The 21,949-nt window shown below is 32.0% G+C and overlaps 1 protein-coding gene across 2 annotated transcripts in view; it reads left to right on the forward strand.

The window, feature by feature from the left end:
• Positions 1–21,949, forward strand: part of DDX10 (DEAD-box helicase 10) — a 250,108-nt gene that overhangs the window by 58,172 nt on the left and 169,987 nt on the right. For both annotated transcript variants that reach the window (XM_031961101.1, XM_031961102.1), the window contains exon 13: positions 4,969–5,464. In XM_031961101.1, the coding sequence (XP_031816961.1) occupies positions 4,969–5,464 (496 nt within the window). The remainder of the gene's footprint in view (positions 1–4,968; positions 5,465–21,949) is intronic.

Genomic DNA, 21,949 nt, shown 5'->3' on the forward strand with positions numbered 1-21,949 from the left:
GGTGATGAAATCACCAAGTCAAATAGTAGAGAGGGAGAAGAGACGAGGTCCCAGGACAGAACCTTATATAACACCTATGGTTTGAGGGTATGATCAATCTGGATGAGGATTTAGCAATGGAGCAAAGAGGATAGGTAAGGTAAAAAACCAGGAGAGAGTGGTATCCTGGAAACCTAGAGAGAAGTGAGTTATCAAGTGTCAAAGGCCAACAGGTCAAGAAGAGAGGATTGAGAAAAGGCCATTGGATTTAGTAACTTGGAGATTATTATTAGTTACTTTGAGGAGAACTGTTTTTAGTGAGATAATAGGTGTTTAAAAAAAAAACCCAAAACCATCCCACAATACTGCCATTGTCTTTAATATCACACTAATATCTTGGTTGTATATACTGTTTTTCCACATCTAGAGAATCCTAGAGTGATATCAGTGATCATCTAGTATGCATATTATCTAAAACATGAATGTCTTCCACCAATTGCTTTAAAAAAATTATATAGGCATCAACATAAGCTGATGTCCTAAGTATAACATAGTATAATGATTATTCTGTGTATTGACTTTATCCTTCCTTAGTTATTTCACTTAAGATGTAATTTCTTGAAATCATGGATCATATCCTGCACTTAACTATTCCAAAATATTTATTGACTGCCTATCATGTGTTTAGTATGCATTGCTTTTAGTATGGCCCAGAACACAGTCATTAAATACTTGATCTTAATTTCTCAAAATTAAGGTAGCAGAATCTTAGACCATTACACTACTGTTTTGGAGTATGGCTGATGTACAAGTTAGATACCCCATTTATGTACTTTCTTTTTAATCCTGAATTTAACACCAAATAAATCAACACTTCCATATACAAGGTAAAACAGAAAAAAGGATCATTCATGAAACTGCATATCTTTCTTTACAAGAAACAACTTTTTTTCCTTTAAGTATAAAATAAATTCACCATGTAACTTTCACATTTTCTTTATTCTTTTCATTTAAGAAATGTCAATCACTTTTTATTCTCTTAGTTTGATAAACCCAAGTGTTATTTTTTTTCCCTTTCCCATAATCTTTCCCCACCAAAACAAAACTCTTGTACCAAATATATATATAGTCAAGTAAAACAAATTTCTCCATGACTTAGTTTGAAAATATTGTCACATTCTGCATCTTTAATCTGTCATCTTTTCTATCAGGAGATAGATATACTTCCATTATTGTATCATTGTTACTCTGGAATGATGATTAATCATTACATTGATCAGAATTCTTAAGACTTTGAAAATTGTCTGCTTTTATAAAAGTTTTATTAAAATGTATATGTTTCATTTTGTACCTTGAATCTATTGCCATTCTATTAAGAGGTGGGCATGCTTCATCTCTGGTTCTCTAAGAATCGTGATTTATTATTGCACTGATCAAAAATCTTGATTTTTTTTTTTAAAGGGTCACCATGTTTTATTTTTATTTATTTTGTATTTATTGAATTTTTTATTATGGCTTTTTATTTACAAGATATATGCATGGGTAATTTTTCAGCATTGACAATTGCAAAACCCTTTGTTCCAATTTTTCCCCTCCTTCTCTCCCCCCTCCATCCCTCCCCCAGATGGCAGTTAGACCAATACTTGTTAAATATGTTAAAGTATATGTTAAATACAATATGTGTATACATATCCATACAGTTATTTTGCTGCACAAGCAGAATCGAACTTGAAAATAAGGTAAAATTAACCTGAGAAGGAAATCAAAAATGCAAGGGGACAAAAAGAGGGTGTAGAAATGCTATGTAGTGGTTCACACTCATTTCCCATAGTTCTTTTGCTGGGTGTAGCTGGTTCTCTTCATTATTGAACAAATGGAATTGATTTGGTTCATTTCATTGTTGAAGAGAGCCACGTCCATCAGAATTGATCATCATGTAGTATTGTTGTTGAAGTATATAATGGTCTCCTAGTACTGCTCATTTCAGTCAGCATCAGTTCATGTAAATCTCTCCAGGCCTTTCTGAAATCCTCCTGCTGGTCATTTCTTACAGAATAATAATAAAAATCTTGATTTAAAAGTTGTCTGTTTTTAAATGTTTTGTTAATGTAGAAATTTTTTTCACTCTGCATCACTTCATATAAAAATTAGCAAAGTCTTTGTGGCTTTCACTTGTTATTTTTCAATAACAAAATAATATTCCATTACATTTATATATCTTAATTTGTTCTGATATTCCCTAATTGATAGGAACTTGATCTTTACCACAAGAAAAAGAGATGCTACAAATCTTTTTGTACATTAGATTATCCATATTATTTTATCTGTAAAGCAGTTACTCAAACTTCATTCCCCAATTTTTTGTTTCCTGATACACTTTGATGATTAGAAGAGGTCATTGTAGCCTTTATTTAGTGCATAGCTTTCTCCATGAATCTCTTTGATTCTTTCTGCTCTAAATTTGATTATTCTTCATATATAAACCTTTATATGATTTGTCTTGCATCATAATGTTTGATTTGTAAATGCTTTATTTATGCAAGACATTTTTTTTTGGATTCATTTTGTGATTTCATTCATAAAAGAAGTACCTGGTGAGGCCTTCTTCCCTCTGCCAATATAGATGAAAATATTCTGTAACTTGGAGCCTTAGTTAAGGAATTGCTTGAGCACTGAGAGGTTAAATGATTTTTTCAAGGTCACGTAGCCAATATATGTCAGAGACAGAACACGAACCCAAATTTTGAGGTCATAGTTTTTGAATACGAGTTTGTATCTCTCCTTTTGCAAATTAGCTGAAAAGTGAATAGTTTATAAGTGATCTTGTATTTTCTGGCATTAAACTATATGTTATATAGGAATAGCACATATTTAAGTTACATAGTCATTGTTTATATTAAAAACTGGTTATAAGACCTTTGATACAGAACATAATCCAGTGTAATATTATTTCTGTGGGAAAAATATTAGACTTAGAACTTTGCTTATCGAACGACAAGCTGTCTTATATTTTAGAATTACTGGCATTTCAGAAAGAATAGACTGAATCTGTGATTTCCCTGATATAGAGAACTTTCTGATGAGGAAACTCCTTCCACCACTAAGGAAATTCCTTCTACCAGTGTTTGCCTTCTTATAATTATAATTTTGCTTAGAACACTGAGAAGTTAGTTTACTTGACATGGTTATATAGCTAGTTAGAAGTTGGATTTGATCCCTTGGCTTTCTAGCTTCAAGGTTGGCTCTCTATCCACAGTATCATGCTGTACTGTTTTATTAGAACTTTCATGTTTGCAAAAGCCATTCATCAGGACAAACTATTGAGGTAGTGTAAATATCTCATACCCATTTTACAGGTGAGGAATCCAGTTTTCATAGATTAAATTATTTGACTATAGACCCATGTTATCATTAATGGGTATCTGAGGTGACTTTTGGCCCCAGATATCCTGACTTTTTACAGACCTATTGTCTGGTGCTTTGTCTCCTTTTTTAGATACATGAATGACAATCTTTCAAATTATACAAGATGAACCCACAGATGGGGTCCACATATTATTTTTACATGTATAATGTTATACCCCACCAACTTGAACAGTGTGATATATTGGAAAACAAGCTACATATTGACACTGAACAAATGTATTGTAAAGTTCTTTTAACATTAGGCAGGTTATAGAACTATCTGCTTCCAGAAAAGAAAAAGCCAATTTTTTTTTTGGCCTGATGCGATGTCTTCCCAGAGCCATTCAATAAAATTAGACTTGTAAATAATTTGTACAAAGTGATATAAGTCCATGGTCTAGGATATTAAATGAGTTTCATGTTTACTTGGCTTTATAAGGGAGAATTTGCTACACTTCATTATCCAAAAATTGATGGTGCTTATATTTCAGTGGTTCATTTCTTAAACTAGAAGATCTAGGTTTTCAAATTGAGCCTTGTCATTGTATTTGTGTTCCCAAACTCCTTTTAGATATCTGTAGATATCCATAATAAAAATAGTGTATAAATTAATAACTTGCTAATTCATGTTACCTTTTTTTTTTTTTTTTTTTTAACATTCTGACTTCTCTGGATATACTTCAGAATGATGAGGTAGACAGAAAAGACCCCAATAGTCAAAATGAGTACCAATTTGTCCGTTAGATCATGACATATCAGAGAACCACATGGGCAGTCATTTAGAAGTTCTTTGGGTTTATTTCATACTTAAATTTGGGTGACTTAATTGATTTTTTTCATTTTGTGCCTCTGTCTTTTGTGGTGGTTCCTTTTTTTGGCCTGCTTACTTCATTTTGCATCAGTTCATTTAGATTTTTCTGTTTCACTATAAATCTCATATTCATCATTTCTTACAAAATAATAATATCCCATTGCATTAATGTACTGCAACTTGGTTAGCCATTCTGTAATTAATGGACAGCTTCATTGTTTCCAATTCTTTGCTGTCACAAAAAGTGCTGCTGTTTGTTATAAATAGGTACTTTTCTTTTTATCCATGGCATTTGCCTATCTCAGGTTCTTTTGAAGATAAAGGCATTTTATCACTTTATTTGCAGAATTTCAAATTGCTTTCTAAAATGGTTGTATTGATTTATGGATTCACCCATAATGTATCAATGCTCCCATCTTTCCACAACCGAGAATTTACTATTCTCATATTTTGTCATTTTTTTCCATTTTCCAAGTTGTGAGGCAAAAGGTCAGGATTGTTTTGATTTTCACTACTCTATTAGTGATTTGGCGCATTCTTTCATATGATTGTTAAGCCTTTTCAATTCTTTTGGGAATAATTTGTTTCCTTTGACTACTGATCTATGAGAGAATGGTTGTGTGTGTGTATGTGTGTGTGTGTGTGTGTGTGTGTACATATACATGTATGTGTGTGTGTGTATATATATATATATGAACACATTTATTTTCATATTTTGAATAATAGATTCTTAATATGGAAGTTTTATTTCTTGCTTTGTTTTTGTAATTCAGTTCTCTTGGCCTTGCTGTGGCACCACGGGTAAGATTTCTTCAGAGAATACAGCAACAAATGACAAAAGAATCGATGATAAGCAAAGCATATCATGAAAGCAAAGATGAAAAGAGACCTGTTGCTTCTTCCCTCACCAATGATGAAGTGGAGGAGTTTAGAGCATATTTCAATGAGAAAATGTCCATTCTTCAGCAAGGAGAGAAGACGCCTGCAGAGAAAGACAAAGAGAAACCAGCACGTGTTGTTGATAAAGAAGAAAATGAAAACGAAGGGAAAGAACTGGAGGAAGATAAAGGTACAGAGGAGAAAGTAGAAAAAGTCAAGGAGTTTGAAATACAAGCTCTTCCAGCTACTAATGAGACTTCAAAAGACAAAGTGATTTCTGTACAGAATTTAGATGGAGATGAAGAGGATGAAGATGGTCTTGATGTTGACTTCTTTAGAGTCAAGCGACATAATGTATTTGGATTAGACCTTAAAGAATCTACCATCCAGGTAAGTTTCTTTCTAAAAGGTGATTACTATATTCTTTTTCATTACTATTTTCTGAGTACTTACTACACATTCCATAAATAATTACATATTAACTGACTTCGGAACCTTTGGAAAAGCAAAGATTTAAAGTAATAAACCCATCCCAATGAAGTGCAGAGTCCATTTCATTTTTCATAACTCTGGGAGCTATAGCAAATTGAAACTTTAATCTCTATCCATTTATTTGCTTTCAAATAGTGTCTCAAAAGTACCTAAAGTTATAGTTATATAACATTCAGTTAATTGATGGGGCTCCAAGCTTCATAATTCTAAGTCCTTTTATTATAATTCATGCTACCTCACCTCCTAATCAAAATTATTACAAATGTTTTTTGTAATAATGCAATCCTTTTTTGCCATGAATTTTATTATTAATGAGACCTTTGCTATTAGACACTAAGCCAGTAACTTAGAGGATACTTATAGAGATTTATTAAAAGTATTTATGTAAATCTTGTACTTCTTGCAAATGTATTTCTTTGTGTAGATTTATTCTTGAATACTTTTTTTTTTTAAATTTTTATTTATTTATTTTTTTTTAAATAACTTTTTATTGACAGAACCCATGCCAGAGTAATTTTTTACAACATTATTCCTTGCACTCACTTCTGTTCCGATTTTTCCCCTCCCTCCCTCCACCCTCTCTCCCAGATGGCAAGCAGTCCTATACATGTTAAATAGATTACAGTAGATCTTGGATACAATATATTGTGTGCAGAACTGAACAGTTTTCTTGTTGCTCAGGGAGAATTGGATTTAGAAGGTATAAATAACCTAGGAAGAAGAACAAAAATGCAAGCAGTTTATGTTCATTTCCTAGTGTTCTTTCTTTGGGTGTAGCTGCTTCTGTCCATCCTTGATCAATTGAAACTAAGTTAAATCTTGTCTTTGTTGAAGAAATCCACTTCCAACAGAATACATCCTCATACAGTATCGTTGTTGAGGTATATAATGATTTCCTGGTTCTGCTCATTTCGCTCAGCATCAGTTCATGTAGGTCTCGTCAATTCTCTCTGTATTCGTCCTGCTGGTCATTTCTTACAGAACAATAATATTCCATACATTGAATACTTTTCTTAAAATAAAAATGTTTTGAGAAATAACGATGTTCTTTTATTAGTTCAATCTTTATTAGAATTCTGAATCAGTAAATCATAGATTACATATTTCATTAACTTATGTAAAATGTTAGATTACTTTTCAGTAGACATATTCTTCTAGCAAACTATTTCTTTACTATATAAGGGCTTAGAAATGCTCTATATGTAACAAAACTAATCCTAAATAAACTAGTTTTAATGATCCTAGTGGTTAGATCTAAAAATCATACAAATTTATAGCAGAACCTTTTTGGTTTAGATTTACATAAGTAAGTTAGGAATTTTAAAAATTTTTAAAAATTTTAAGATATTTTGTCTTTATCCTATAAAATCATTTTGAGTCAGAGTAGAGGTGAGAAGTAGCAAAATATTGTCATTTGAAATATTGGGTGATTTGCATAAACTTAGCACTTGGATTAACATGTTTGTTTATCTTGGCATTTCACATTTATGGCTATCCTAAATATTCTCCTGCTTCCGCCATTTGAGATTGGTTAATATTTCTTACTATAGGCACACTTAATACTTCTGGCAAATTATATTTCTGCAAAGTGGGAGTTTAAGTTGAAGATGATTTTCCTTTAGGAACCCTAATATAATGAAAATTATGTGTTTTTAGTTTAATAACTGATGTCTGGCTTTTTGTAGAAAGGAATCTAAAAATTTGATTAACTTCCAATTGTGAATTGCTCTGTGATAGAAAACTTTGTGTATATCAATTAAGAGAAATAAAATAGTAAATAATCATATACACTTGGGTTTACTGTGATACATGTTATAGCGAGTTATATGTAATACTGTTCCTTCATAAAGGTTATGGAATTCTAATCGGCTTTTGGGGAGAGGCTTTTGCAGGTATCATTCAGAATCCTTTGGAGAAATTTAGTATAGCTTGATGGTTTCTTGAATAATTGATTTTCACAGATGTATGATTTACTGCCTGCTGTCTTGGATTCATTTATACATTATCCTTATGGATATCATCTATATATATTTCTTTGAAAACAAAATATTTAATAGAAGTTCACAATGTCTCATAATAAACCTTTTTTCTATTGAAATATTTATTTGATGCTTCAGGAAGCTATTAGTGATCCAGGGATTGACATTAAAACTTTTTAAAGATTCTATTTCATCAGCACTAACAATTTTGCCTTCTGTTGATTTTATTCTTCGTTTAAAATGAATGAACTGATAATATTTTAATTGATTTTTCATTCTTTAATTCTTTTCTATTTAGCTTTTTCAAAGTTTTTTTTTTTTTTTTAGTGCACACTTAAAAAAATCCTTGAATGATGGCTTAAAGGCATGCTCAACAGTAAGTTAAATTAATAGCAAAGTTAAGGCTTTCACACCAGCTCTCAGTCTAGCACATTACCCTAGAATAATGAAATGTTATCAGTAGAATATAACTTAATGCTTTTTATTGGCCTCACTGAAAAAAGTTTTAAATATTGTTCACTACTTATGTATTATAACTGTAAAGTAATAAGATTGCCCATTTTGTTGATGCCTTATGTTGATAATGAGAATTTCTGGATATAGCTAGCTCCCAGAGCACCTTCCTTTGTAACAAAACAAAACAAAGACTTTTAAGCCAAACCAAGTAAAATGTTAGTGATGTATACAAGTTTCTATACTCAAAAGTCTTCTTCTCTATTGTACGAAGGAAAACACATTTCTCCATCTCTTTAGGACAACATGAGTCATTATTATGATGCAGAATTATGTTGTTTCTAATTTGTTTTGTTTACATTTTTATAATCATTGTGTATCTTTTTGGGGATTCTTGTTGACTTTGTATTTATGCAAATGTTTCTTTTTTTCTTAATTTCTTATTGTGTAACCATTTACTTTTTTTGTTTATTGTTTTAAAATTTCCCAACTTTACAATTTTTTCAATGAAATATGTTTATATATTATAAATTCCCAAAACATAGTTCTTTTTCTGGATATGGATACCATTTACCATCATGAATCTTTTACAATTGTCTTAGATCATTGTATTGATGAGAAGATCTAAGACTGTCAAAAGATAATCATCATACACACAATACTGCTTTTTCTGTGTACAGTGTTCTTCTGGTTCAGCTTGCTTCATTCAGCATGTATATGTACATGTAGATCTTTCCAAGCTTTTCTGAAATCTGCCTCCTCATAATTTTTTGCAGAAAATAGTTTACTATTACATTTATATACCACAATTTGCAATCATTTACTTGAAATCAATACCTTTCTTTAATATGGCTGTTTTAGAGCTATAAGTATTATTCAAATATTGCTGTTTTCTGCTTCTTAATTTTTGGAACTCTTTTAAAAAATAATAAATTTGATATGCCTTCAGAAGCAGTGTACAGTACAGGTATAGAAAAACAAACAAACAACAATAAACTATACAGAAAAAATATCCCTTTCTCCTTCTTCTCCCCCAAACCAAACAAAATCCACAAACCAAAAAAGTTTCATTTTATAGCCTCAGTTTCAGGTAGCATTTTCTTCTTTACCATTAGTTTAGTTTGGATCCCTTCTTATCCTTCTCCTTGTTTTCAGCTACTTGTTTTCCTCAAAACTTACTTGTCTCCTTGTTTTGAGGAAAGGTAGCAGAGAAAATAACCTCTGGTGCCAGGTTTAGTATTTGTACCCAAGATCAGTCTCACTAGGAGAATTATCAAAATGTCATCTAAGTTCATTTTTGATGGGTTGATGTTGAAAATATAGAAGTAACTGGCTGCGTAGATAAATTATATATTATGGACAAGAGCTTTATTATGCTCTTAGTATGTGTCAGGCTCTGTGCTAGAGCTGGAGATACAAATACAAGCAAAAAAAAAAAAGTATTTGCCTTCAACTATATTCTCATAGGAAGAATAACATATGAAAGAGAACTGAAAAGCAATTGAGGGAGAAGGGAGGAAGAATAGGTTGAAGTTATCTGAGGAGGCATAATATTGAAGTCCACAGAATTAGATGCAGGACTGAAAGGGGGAATAAAGGTTGGCTGGCCCAGGCCCAGGTTTTTCTTCAATCAGAGGTTCTTAGAGGAACTCACCAGTGGAAGAAGAGGGCTGGCCTGGTGGAGGAAGGCTCCAAGGTGTCAAGGCTGTGGCAACTTTAAGTTAAGGATTGCTTGTACTTAAGGATGTGGACGATATGTACAAATGAATGGAAAGTAGTTCTCTATATATTTTCTTTCATACAACTTGAATGTAAGCAGGAAATTGAGGAAGCTTAGTATAACAGCTGTCTTCTGAAAGATTAGCTTTCCTTCAATTTTTTAATTATCAAGATGAATGAAATGTAGATATTTACTCAAAACTTGGAGGGGTGAAAACAGAAAATAGAAAAGTGAAGATTTTCTCATGGAAGGTCCTAAGAATTTTCCTATTATAGGGCAATAAATAATTTGCATGTGTACAAGTAATTTGATTTGGTTAGTTTGTCTAGCTGTTGAGTGTATAAGACTTCTAGAAAAAGTGATAGTATATAAGTGGGGAATGTGCAAATTTTTTTTTAATGCTGATTTTTTTAAATCCCAAAGAAAGTAATAGACACAGTATAAAGAAGGGACTACAAGTTTATCCAGTCCAATCTCTATGTAAAAAGTAATTCCTTCAAAATATCCTAGAAAAGTGGTTATTAAGCAACAACTCAGAGTTTGCTACCACTTCAGACAGCACATTACACTTTTGTTAAATTCTATTTATCAGAAAGATGTTATTTAAATTGAATCAGTATCTGTTTGTGTACAATGCTATCTAGAAATCCAAATCCTGTTGTCTGATACTATCTTGTTAATGAGTTGTTCATTTTTCATTTCTTCCTTCTAAATCATTTGATTCAACAGTATTTATTGGCAACAGCAGTAAAAATGCTACCTGTACCTTGAAGTTCTTTAATACCCAGAGATCTAGAGATTTGTACTTTTTCTCCCTTTTTTTTTTTTTTTTTTTTTTTTTTTTTAAGAGTCTTCAGTAATCTAGTATTTGTGCCTGAAGAACTTTAGAGGAAACTCACTATCTTTGTTTTTTTTTTTTTTAATTATAATAGCTTTTTATTTTTCAAAATACATGCAAAGGTAGTGTTCAAAATTCACTCTTGCGAAATGTGTTTCAATTTTTTTCCTTCCCTTCTTCTGCTAGAGAGTAAGCCGTGCAATCCAATATAGGTTAAACATGTGTAATTCTTCTAAACATATTTCCACGTTTATCATGCTGCACAAGAAAAACCAGATAAAAAAAGGTAAAACAATGAGAAAGAAAAAAAAAAACAAGCAAGCAAACAATAGACAAAAAAGTGAAAACACTATTGTAATGCACATTCATCATCCTGCAGATGATTTCTTATAGGACAATTTCATGGCATTTATATACTATAACTTATTCAGCCATTCCCCAGCTGATAGGCATCCATTCAGTTTTCAGTTCCTTGCCACTACAAAAAAGGGCTGCTACAAAAATTTTTGCACATGTAGGCCCTTTTCCCCTTTTTTATGATCTCTTTAAGATATAGACCCAGTAGAGATATTGCCGAATCAAAGGGTGCACTATATATATTTATAATAATAGTTTTGATGGCTAAGGGCTATTTTAGTTCAAACTAAATACTGTTCTCCATAATGGTTGTGCTAGTTTATGACTTCACCAACAATATATTAGTGTCCCAATTTTCCCACATTCCCTCCAATATTTATATTATCTTTACTTGTCATCTTGGCCAATCTGAGAGGTGTGAAGTGATACCTCAGATTGTTGTAATTTGCATTTGTCCCATCAATAGTGATTCAGAGCATTTTTTCACATGACTAGAAATAGCTTCAATTTCTTCATTTTCAAATGAATTGTCTGTTCATATTATTTGACCATTTATCAATTGGAAAATGGCCTCTATTCTTATAAGTTTGAGTTAATTCTCTCTATTTTTTTAGAAATGAAGCCTTTATCAGAACCTTTAGAGGTAAATTCCTCCTCCCTTCCCATCACCCCTCTCACCCCCCCATTTTTCTGCTTCCCTTCTTGGGAAAGAATTATTGGCTGCATTCTTCTTCTGACTCCAGTATTATTTAAGCTTGTTTTCAATTCAGAATTAGTTAATTTTTGAGTTAACTTAGATTGTACAAACCCTTTTTAATTTAATATAATCAAAATTGGCCATTTTACATTTCATTACATTCAATTAGACAACATTTTATATGTTCTCTAATTCTTCTTTGGCCATAAATTCCTCTCTTCCAGAGATCTGAGAGGTAGACTATACCTTGTTCTCCTAATTTGCTTATGGTATTACCCTTTAAATCTAAATCATGAGCCCATTTTGATCTTATCTTGGTAAAGGGTACTAGGTGTTGGTCAGTGCCTAACTTTCTGCCATACTATTTTTCTAATTTTCCCAGCAGTTTTTGTCAAACAGTTCTTGTCCCAGAAGCTAGAATCTTTGGATTTATCAAACACTAGATTACTGTGTTCATTGATTACTGTATTTTATGAACTTAACCTATTTCACTGATCAACTATTCTATTTCTTAACCAGTACCAAATGTTTTTGATAACTGCTGCTTTGTAATAGAGTTTTAGGTATGGTATATCATACTTCCTTTGCATTTTTCCCCCTATTAATTCCCTTGAAATTCTTGACCTTTTGTTCTTCCAGGTGAATTTTGTTATTTTTTCTACCTCTATAAAATAATTGCTTGGCACTTTGATTGGTATGGCACTGAATAAGTAGATGAATTCAGGTAGAATTGTCATTTTTATTATATTAGCTTGGCCTACCCATAAGCACTTGATATTCTTCGTTATTTAGATCTAATTTTATTTGTATGAAAAGTGTTGTGTAATTGTGTTGATATAGTTCCTGGTTTTGTCTTGGTTAATAGACTCTCAAATATTTTATATTATCTACTGTTATTTTAAATGGGATTTCTCTTTCTGTCTCTTGCTGCTGAACTTTGTTGGTAACATATAGAACTGTTGATGATTCATGTGGAATTATTTTGTATTCTCCAACTTTGCTAAAGTTGTGAATTGTGTCTAGTAGTTTTTCATTATATAAAGTCAAACACTGACTTACTGTTACTTCTAAAGCTAATGCCATATGCTGAAATTGTCATTAGATTTGGAATTCAAGGATCTGAGTTGAAATTTTAACACTTGATTGAGATCTTGGGTAACTTCATATTAGTTGCTTCAATTATAAAGTATGAGGGTTTGGATAGATGGCCTCAAATATCCCCTCACTCTAAATCTGTACTTCTAACTTTCATATGCATATTGGTTTTTTTTTTTTTAAGAAAAAAAAACTTTTTAATACTTCCTTGAAGAGAAAGAATTTGTAGGCTTTTATATTCTTTTAAGACTCACTTCCGAATGTTAGAACATAGGTTATCAAATGGACTGTCTATTCAAGTATTTAGGGAAGCATTTACCATGCTTCTTATTATCTTTACTAATGGAATGGAGCAGTAGTGAGGTCTATATAAAACATTGAACACTCGTGGATTCCATATTTCATGTCTACATGGTGTATATATGTACGTATATACACACACACACTCTCTCTCTCTCTCTCTCTCTCTCTCTCTAACTCACTCACTCACTCACTCACTCCTTACCAGATGTGGAACATATGCTGTTTATTGCATTCTTCTTGACTCCAGTATCATTTAAACTTGTTTCCAATTCAGAATTAGTTAATTTTTGAGTTAAAACTTAGATGAACTAACTGAACTGTGTTTTGTGTGCATGTGCTTTTTAAAAACTATTGCTTTGTATGAGGGTGATTTCTAGGAAGTAAATTCACAGAGGAAAGCAAAAGACATTTGGTTTAATGTTTATTCTCTTATATACAGAATCTTTTATTATCAAAAATATTTTGATTAGTTTCCCTTTATTTCCCACTTTTGTACCATATTTAGAGCTTCTGCTGACTATTCATTTTCCTAAAAGCTTATTTATATAGTTTAAACTCTAGAAAATACATTTATTAGAATATCTTTGCTTTAATTTTATTATACTTGTAATGGAAATAGCAAAAACAGAAGTACCATCCTAGACATGTTAATTTAAGTACTGCTAAAAATAGATCTGATGTATTTTTCTTTATAAGGATTTTTTTTCTTTTATTTCTCAACTTATGATGTAATGATTATCAGGAATTCCTGATAAGGAAAATTTATCCAGAAATCTAGATCTAGGAAGATAGTTAATTTGCCGAGGATCACAACCAGAGTGTCCCAAAAGCAGAATGTAACTCCAGGTCTTCCTAAAGGGTTGATCTGTACCTTTTAGTTCTCATTTGTGACAATATGGCAGAAACCAAGTCTATTTTTTTTTCTTCAAGATTTCTACTTGCATCAAGAAACAATATAGCTGTAAGTATTTCAGGCATATAACCTAAATACAGATGGAACAGTACCCTATTAATTTTTCCCCTTTAATTACTCATTTATCTTTAAGATTAAAAAAATTGAGTTTAAAAATCCCTTTTTTCCTGCCATACTTCCAGCTGTTGAGAAGACAAGCAATATGATATCAATTATACATGTGAGGTCATACAAAGCATATATCCATATTAGTATGTTTCCAAAAAGCAAACAAACAATCCAATCCAAATAAAAATAGAGTGAAAAAAATCTGTTTCCATCTGTATTCGGACTTGGTCAGTTCTTTCTTTGGAGGTAGATAGTATTTTTCATCATGGGTCTTTTCAAATTGTTTTGGATCATTATCTTGTCAGAGTAGTTAAGTATTCACAATATTGCTGTTACTGTGTACAGTGCTCTTCTGGTTCTACTTACATCATTTTGTATCAGTTCATCTAAGTCTTCCTAGTAGGTTCTTTCTGAAACCATGCTGCTTGTCATTTCTTTTCTTTCTTTTTTAATAGCTTTTTATTTAAATATATGTATAGGTAATTTTTCATCATTGACAGTTGCAAATCCTTTTCCAACTTTTTCCCTCCTTCCCCCCACCCCTTCCCCCCACCCCTTCCCCCAGATGGTAGGTTGACCAATACGTGTTAAATATGTTAAAGTATAAATTAAATACAATATATGTATACATGTCCAAACAGTTGTTTTGCTGTATAAAAAGAATCGGACTTTGAAGTAGTGTACAGTTAGCCTGTGAAGGAAATCAAAAATGCAGGCGGACAAAAATAGAGGGATTGGGAATTCTATGTAGTGGTTCATAGTCATCTCTCAGAATTCTTTCCCTGGGTGTAACTGGTTCAATTCATTACTGCTCTATTGGAACTGATTTGCTTCATCTCATTGTTGAAGAGGGCCACGTCCATCAGAATTGATCATCATATAGTATTGTTGTTGAAGTATATAGTGATCTCCTGGTCTTGCTCATTTCACTCAGCATCAGTTCGTGTAAGTCTCTCCAGGCCTTTCTGAAATCATCCTGCTAGTCATTTCTTACAAAACAATAATATTCCATAATATTCATATACCACAGTTTATTCAGCCATTCTCTCCAATTGATGGGCATCCAGTTCCATTACAAAGAGGGCTGCCATGAACATTCTTGCACATACAGGTCCCTTTCCCTTTTTTAAAAAGATTTTTAAAAAATCTCTTTGGGATGTAAGCCCAGTAATAACACTGCTGGATTAAAGGGTATGTACAGTTTGATAGCTTTTTGAGCATGATTCCAAATTGCTGTCCAGAATGGCTGGATATATTCACAATTCCACCAGCAATGTTTCAGTGTCCCAGTTTTCCCACATCCCTTCCAACATTCCACATTATCTTTCCCTGTCATTCTAGCCAGTCTGACAGGTGTGTAGTGGTATCTCAGAGTTGTCTTAATTTTCATTTCTCTGATTAACAATGACTTGGAGCATCTTTTCATATGGCTAGAAATAGTTTCCATTTCTTCATCTGAGAATTGTCTGTTCATATCCTTTGGCCATTTCTCAATTGGAGAATGGCTCTGCTTGTCATTTCTTATAGCACAATAGTATTCCATTATGATTATATATCATAATTTGTTCAGCTGTTACCCAGTTGATGGATATTATCTCACTTTCCAATTTTTTTCTCAACACACACACACAGATACACACACACATATCACACCTACTCTAAATGTTTTTTATGTATATTTGTCCTTTCCTCTTTTCTTTGATTTTTTCCTGATATACACCTAGTTTTAGTATTCCATTAAGTAGAATCAACCTAATGCTAAATTTTTAGGGATTGCATTGTAATAGAGACTGCACATATGATTTCACTATTTCTACCCGTGCAGGTTGACACTATCATGTCTGTAATTTATAGCCAATTTGTAGTCTTAGGAAGGTGTTGCTCACATTCAAGGAGGTTAAGTGACTTGCTTCAGATTACACAAACAGGTCAAAGATAGGACTTGGTCTATGTCTCCCTATTCACTCCATGTTGTCTTTTCCTAATTAAAAATATTTTAAATTAAGAATAATTATTATGAAAATAAGCAAATACAGGAAATACTCTACTATAAGTTACAGTATTAATATCCATGCTAATAATTAAAAGCCATCTACTGAGTTGTAGTTATGTGACTTCACACTACCTTTGTACTCTATAAAGAAAAATGGCTTTGGAAAAATAGGCTAAACACATTTGAGGTTGTGATTTAGAAATAGAGTAAGTAAACTTTTAATCCCATATACAAGCATTTTTAATAATAGCATTTAACTATTTAGTGCTCTAATATACATGTATGCTACCAGGATATAAGTAAATAAAACTACTTTTCTTTTAAAATATAAAATTAAAAAAGAATATTAACTATTTCACCTATCTCAGACAATGTATTTCTCACTTTGTTCTTCAGAATTGGAGAGTTTTGAGTGGTGACCCACTAGAAAAATGAAAGTCCTTAAGTCCATGTCTTATGAAGTTTAGTTGATAGAACTGTGGATGTTTAGCCTATAAAAGAAAGTAGATAGAAGGAATATAAAATAGCTGTCTTCAAGTACTTGAAGGACTGTCATGTGGAAGAAAGATTATTACTATGTCAGGACCCAAACAGCAGAAACAGGAATAATTGGTATTAGTGCAGAGAGGCCAATTTAAGCTTGGTGTCAGGAGAAATTTTCTAAAAACTAGAACTCTTTCAAAGTAGAATGGTGTATTTTGAAACATACTGAGTTTACCTTCTTTGGAAATCTTTAAGCAAGAGACTGAGTAGCCCGTCAGGTTTGTTGCATTGGGAATTCTTTTAATGTATGGGTTGTACTAGATGATTGCTAAGTCCCTACCTATCTAGAATTCTGTGATTCTGTGAAATAGAATGAAATTTGTGAGATTTTCATTGTATCGATAAAATGAAGAGATTGGACAAGATGCTCCCTAAAATTTCCTACTTTACTATTCTGTACTTCTTTGACTTAAGTTCTTTGAATTTAATCTTCCTTCCTCAAAGTTATTTTAGTTTCTCGAGAAGAATCAACAGAGTGTTGAGTTACTAATACTCTGGCTCTGGCTCTTAGTAGCTGTATGTGTTTGGAAAAGTCACTTTTGGCCTTCAGTTTCAACTTCCTTACAATGATTGAATTTTATTAGTTTTTCTCCAAGGTCCCCTTAAAGTTTTAATTTTGTATAATCCTATGACATTTAAATGGCCCGTCAGTAAAGTCATGGCCTTGAAATATGTACATTTTTTGGTAATAATGCACTTTCTACATGATAGGACCTTAATTTTTTTTTAATTGTTGAGTCATATAAAGAGTGATAAGTGAAAATTTGATATTTAGTTTTTTTTAACAAAAATTATTTGTTATTTAGTATGTGACAAATATGGTGTTCTTCACTAAGTGTGAAGAAATGTTTGAATGAGATAAAAAGATAAAGAAGACTTGTAGAGTTTATGGTAGAGAGAATTGAACAATATACAAATCTTCATAAGATAAATAGAATGTTGTGGCAAAAATACAAAAGTTATAAAAAATTCTACATATGTGGCATTTCCAAAATTGTATCATGCAGGTGGAAAGGCTGACAGTTTTGCTGTGATTAATTTATAGGCTCCACTTAAGGCATTTCTTCTCTAACTCTCACTTAAGAGGAAAGTGCATGTGTGTGTGTGTGTGTGTGTGTGTGTGTGTGGTGTGTGTGTGTGTGGTGTGTGTGTTCTCCATCTTTTTTTACATTCATTAGAACTGTCTGGTTAAGGATAGTAGTGCTAAAACTCCCAAAACAGGAGTTTTTAACTTTTTCTTTGTCATGGATGGATGCCTTTCTTAGAATATTTTATATAAAATTTATATTAAAAAAAAAAACTCATGCACCCACGATTCAGAATTCCTGTTCTGAAGACTTAAGACATGTATTATCAATTGTATGCTAAAAGAAAATAAATCGAGGGATATCATTTTAACTTCAATTTTAAATGTTGTTCAACTCCTCAAGCAGACTAGAATTTATTTTGAGAAGGAAATCTTAACTGAGATGTTGATTTTTGTGTGTTTTTTTTAAAATGGAAAGTCCATGAATCTCATGCTATCTTAAAAATGGACCAGTATCTTAATGTGATAGTGTAAGAACCCAGAGGTTATTCATAGAAGTCTTGTCTATCTCATACCTAGTGAGTGTCAAGACTTGATGGTAAATATTTCATTTTTATAATAATAATAATATTTCTGTAGCATCTTCTATGTGCTAGGCACTTAAGTGTACTTTGAGCACAATTTAAATTTATTCTTTACTAACAGACATTTTTGGAGGGTCTTTTAAACCAATATTTTTTTAACCAGGGAAGAATAATTCATAGAATATGTTAACATCTTATTTATATGAGTGATTATTTAAGAAAGACCTTATCACTTGCTTACTGCTATTGGCATATTTGATTGCTTTTGCCTTCCTAATGAGATTTGTGAATTTCATACCCATATAATGATGAAGGACATTTCTCAGAGGAATAGGTGATGGAAGAGAAGCAGATGAGATGATAGTCTTCTTTTTTCTCTTTGTGTCCCTTTCTTTCTTGTCTCCTTCTTTGTTTCATTATTTCTTTTTCATTGTCCTTGTCTCATCCTCTTTTTGCCACTTCTCTTTTAACTAATTCTTGTTTCTCTTTTCTAAAAAAGTGAATTAAAAAAATACTTGTCGTACTTATTCATCCACTTTTTATGGGAGGACATTGTTTTTCCATTTTTTTTTTTTTTCAAAAAAGTTGTGAATGTTCCTATTTATCCATTAATCCATTACTCATATCAGATTATACTGCTCCTTTTCAGCCTTTTTTTTTTTGTTTGTTTGTTTGTTTGTTTAAGTGCTGATCTGGAGAACTAGGGAGTTAGTTAAATTAAAAAGAAGAGATAAGTTTTGATGTTATGGCCTTTGCTTAAGTTTCAGAGTAGTTAAATAGACCAGGATAACTCTGTTGCCTTAGTTACTTTGCTGGACCTATATTACCTCCTTGTGAGGATTATTGGTTTCCAAGCAATGCAGTTTTGTAGTTCCCATCTCTCAGAAGCAGTCATCATGGGTCAATTGAAATGGTTAAGACCAAGAGAATATTGAAATCTGAAAAAGAGAGTTTTAATAGAATATCTTCTTTTCATAAATATCAAGAACTTTGTGCTACAGAACCATGCCCATGTGTATATGTATACACACGCGCGCGTGCATGCATACACACACACACACACACACACACACACACACACACTTTATTAAGCAATTAGCAGATAATATCCTCTTTGAGCATCTTTATTCCAGAAGGTTGTTGCTGTTTTTGTTTTATTTTGTTTTCTTCTTTTAGGCTGCCTGCTGGTTGTTATGATAAAGGTGATAGACATACTGTTGGGGCAGGAAATCTGCTGGTTTTTATTTGGCATTGATTGAAAACTTAGTGATATTCTGTTGTATTTTATTAAAATCATGAAAGGACTGTTTGTTAGAGGACATAATTTTAAGCCTTTGAAGCAGGAAACTCAGTTTTCATAGTAGTCTGACAGTGTTCTTTCTTCAGGGATCCACAATTTTATCTTTTTTTTTAGGACTATTCCACCATAGTCACACGATCAATAATTCTCCCATTTTATACATGGAGAAATTGTAGCCCAGAGAAGTCATAATTTGTCCAAGGTCACTCAGGTAGTAAGTGGCAGAGTTAGGATTTGAATCTAGATTCTTTGACTTAAGATCCAGTATTTTTTCCACTGATTGCAGAGGTTCATTAGTGGTAGATGTCTTTTTGGTAGTCAGTCTCTATGTATTTTTTAAGCTGATTCTAAAATTTAGGCACATATAACAGTTTTTTTATTCAATTTAGAACAAACCCTTGGTTATAGGGCAGATATAGATGAAAATATTCAAATTGTTTTAAATAGTTTTTTTCCTTAGTACTAAATACTAAAAATACTCTTTAATTCCCCCCCAGAAATTAAAAAATTTATGTGCTAAAAAGGGTCTTTGTTGTTTGAGTAGAAAGAGAGCAGGATTGTTTAGACTCAATGGGATACTTGATGGTAAAACTGAATATGGAAAAAAGTACTTCTCTTTAATTAAGGGAGAAATGGGGCAAGCTTGTGGTTTCAGTCTCACCACGAATTAGTAAGATTTCTATAATTTATATTCTACTGCTTATCTCCCTCAACCTTGATTTTTAAATTTATTAGGGTCATTCAATGAACCTTAAGTGCCTCTTCTGAACAGAGTATGGATGAAAGATAAAATTCAATTAATTAAAAAAAAATATGCCCACCTGGAGCTTACAGTCTAAGAGAGAGGTCTGACATATACATCTAACTATAACAGGAACAGCACAGAAAAAAATGAGATTTCCACAGCAAATTCTATGTGACATCTGAAGGGGAAAAAGTTATTTTCCCCCACAGGGAATATTACAGCTTACTTGTGAAGGAAGTAGTATAAGATTTTGACATCACAAGGGATGTCTAGGTGAGACTATGGTATACAAATTGCTTTTCTCATAACTACCCTATGAAGAAGAGGGTGTAATATTTAAATGAAGGAAATGAATGAAAATATTTATTAAGCCCTTAGTATGTATATATATATCACTATGCCTTATGGCAGATTTAGAAGCAGAAAATGAAGCTATCTATGGTCTTAAGTTGCTTGTATTCTAAATAAAGGAGGACCACACATAAAAGAGGTAATTGTAGAAGTTGTAGAAGAATTGTAGAAGTAAAATAGTCCTTAGTATAGTGCCTGGCACATAGTAGGTATTTAATAAATTGTAGTTGACAGAGTGACCATATCTATTGAATTATTTGATGCTGCCAACAGATTTTGTAGTGAGATAATTTGTTATTATCCCTATTTTAAATATGAAGAAAAAAAGCTTGGAGAAATTATATTGCTTGTTGTGGTTCCAGATAATAAATGTTAAAACTATAACTTGATTTGAAGAGTCCTGACTTCAAACCAAATGCTTTTTTCCACTACACTTTGCCAGCGAGATTGTCACTTAATTCTAATTTTGTCCCCCTTGCATGGTGTTCCATTCTCTCCCTCTTCCTCCATTAGAAATTACAGTGGAAAGGATATCATGTTTTATCAAGGATGACTATTACACTGGAACAGTATGAAGGAGTTTGAATTGTATAATATAGAGTAAATAGATTATTTTAAAATTATGTAAAAGTTCTGTTCTTGTGTATTAAATTGCAATTGTTAAACACATCAAAATTTTCTGATGGCTTAGCTTAGGAGGAAAAGCAAGTTGATGAGACGTGACTTGGTCATCCTTTTGATTCAATTGCTCATAGAGTTTGAATAGTAATAGACAATAGATTGGAATTTATTATGTTGTGTTTTAAGAGTTGCTTATAGAAATGTTAAAAGACTAATAAAGAAATGTGAACAGTTATGTGGCTGTAAGGTAGATCAGTTATATAGAGTGAGGTACCCATACAATACCAATAAATCTCAGAGAAGGCAGATATACAATATTTATGGGAAGACATGCATTAGAGTTGTACATTATGCAGCATGGATATGTTTTACACTGCAATGTTGGATAGGATACTCACATTTTTAGATCCATTGAAAGCATGCTATATGGTTAACTTGCTGCTGAAGGAGAAAATTAGAAGAGCCAATTGAAAGTTTAAAACAAGTTCATAGTAAATCTTTATTAACTATTTGTGTACTTAATGTGAACTTGGATAAAAACTCAGACCAACTAGGTAAATATGGTGAGGCATTTATTCAGGGTTATAGAATTTAAATTCAGAACAATACATTATCTTACTTTTAGGGAGATACTTGGGATAGGAGAGAAAAGAATTCTATAAACTTTAGTTTTAAAAAGAGGGAGTATAGATGGAATACACCGAATAGGCAAACTACTGGAGGAAATATTGGAGAGGTATCCTTGCAATTATCTCT

This window comes from Sarcophilus harrisii, chromosome 3 (genome assembly GCF_902635505.1).
Source record: "Sarcophilus harrisii chromosome 3, mSarHar1.11, whole genome shotgun sequence".
Lineage (NCBI taxonomy): Eukaryota > Metazoa > Chordata > Mammalia > Dasyuromorphia > Dasyuridae > Sarcophilus > Sarcophilus harrisii.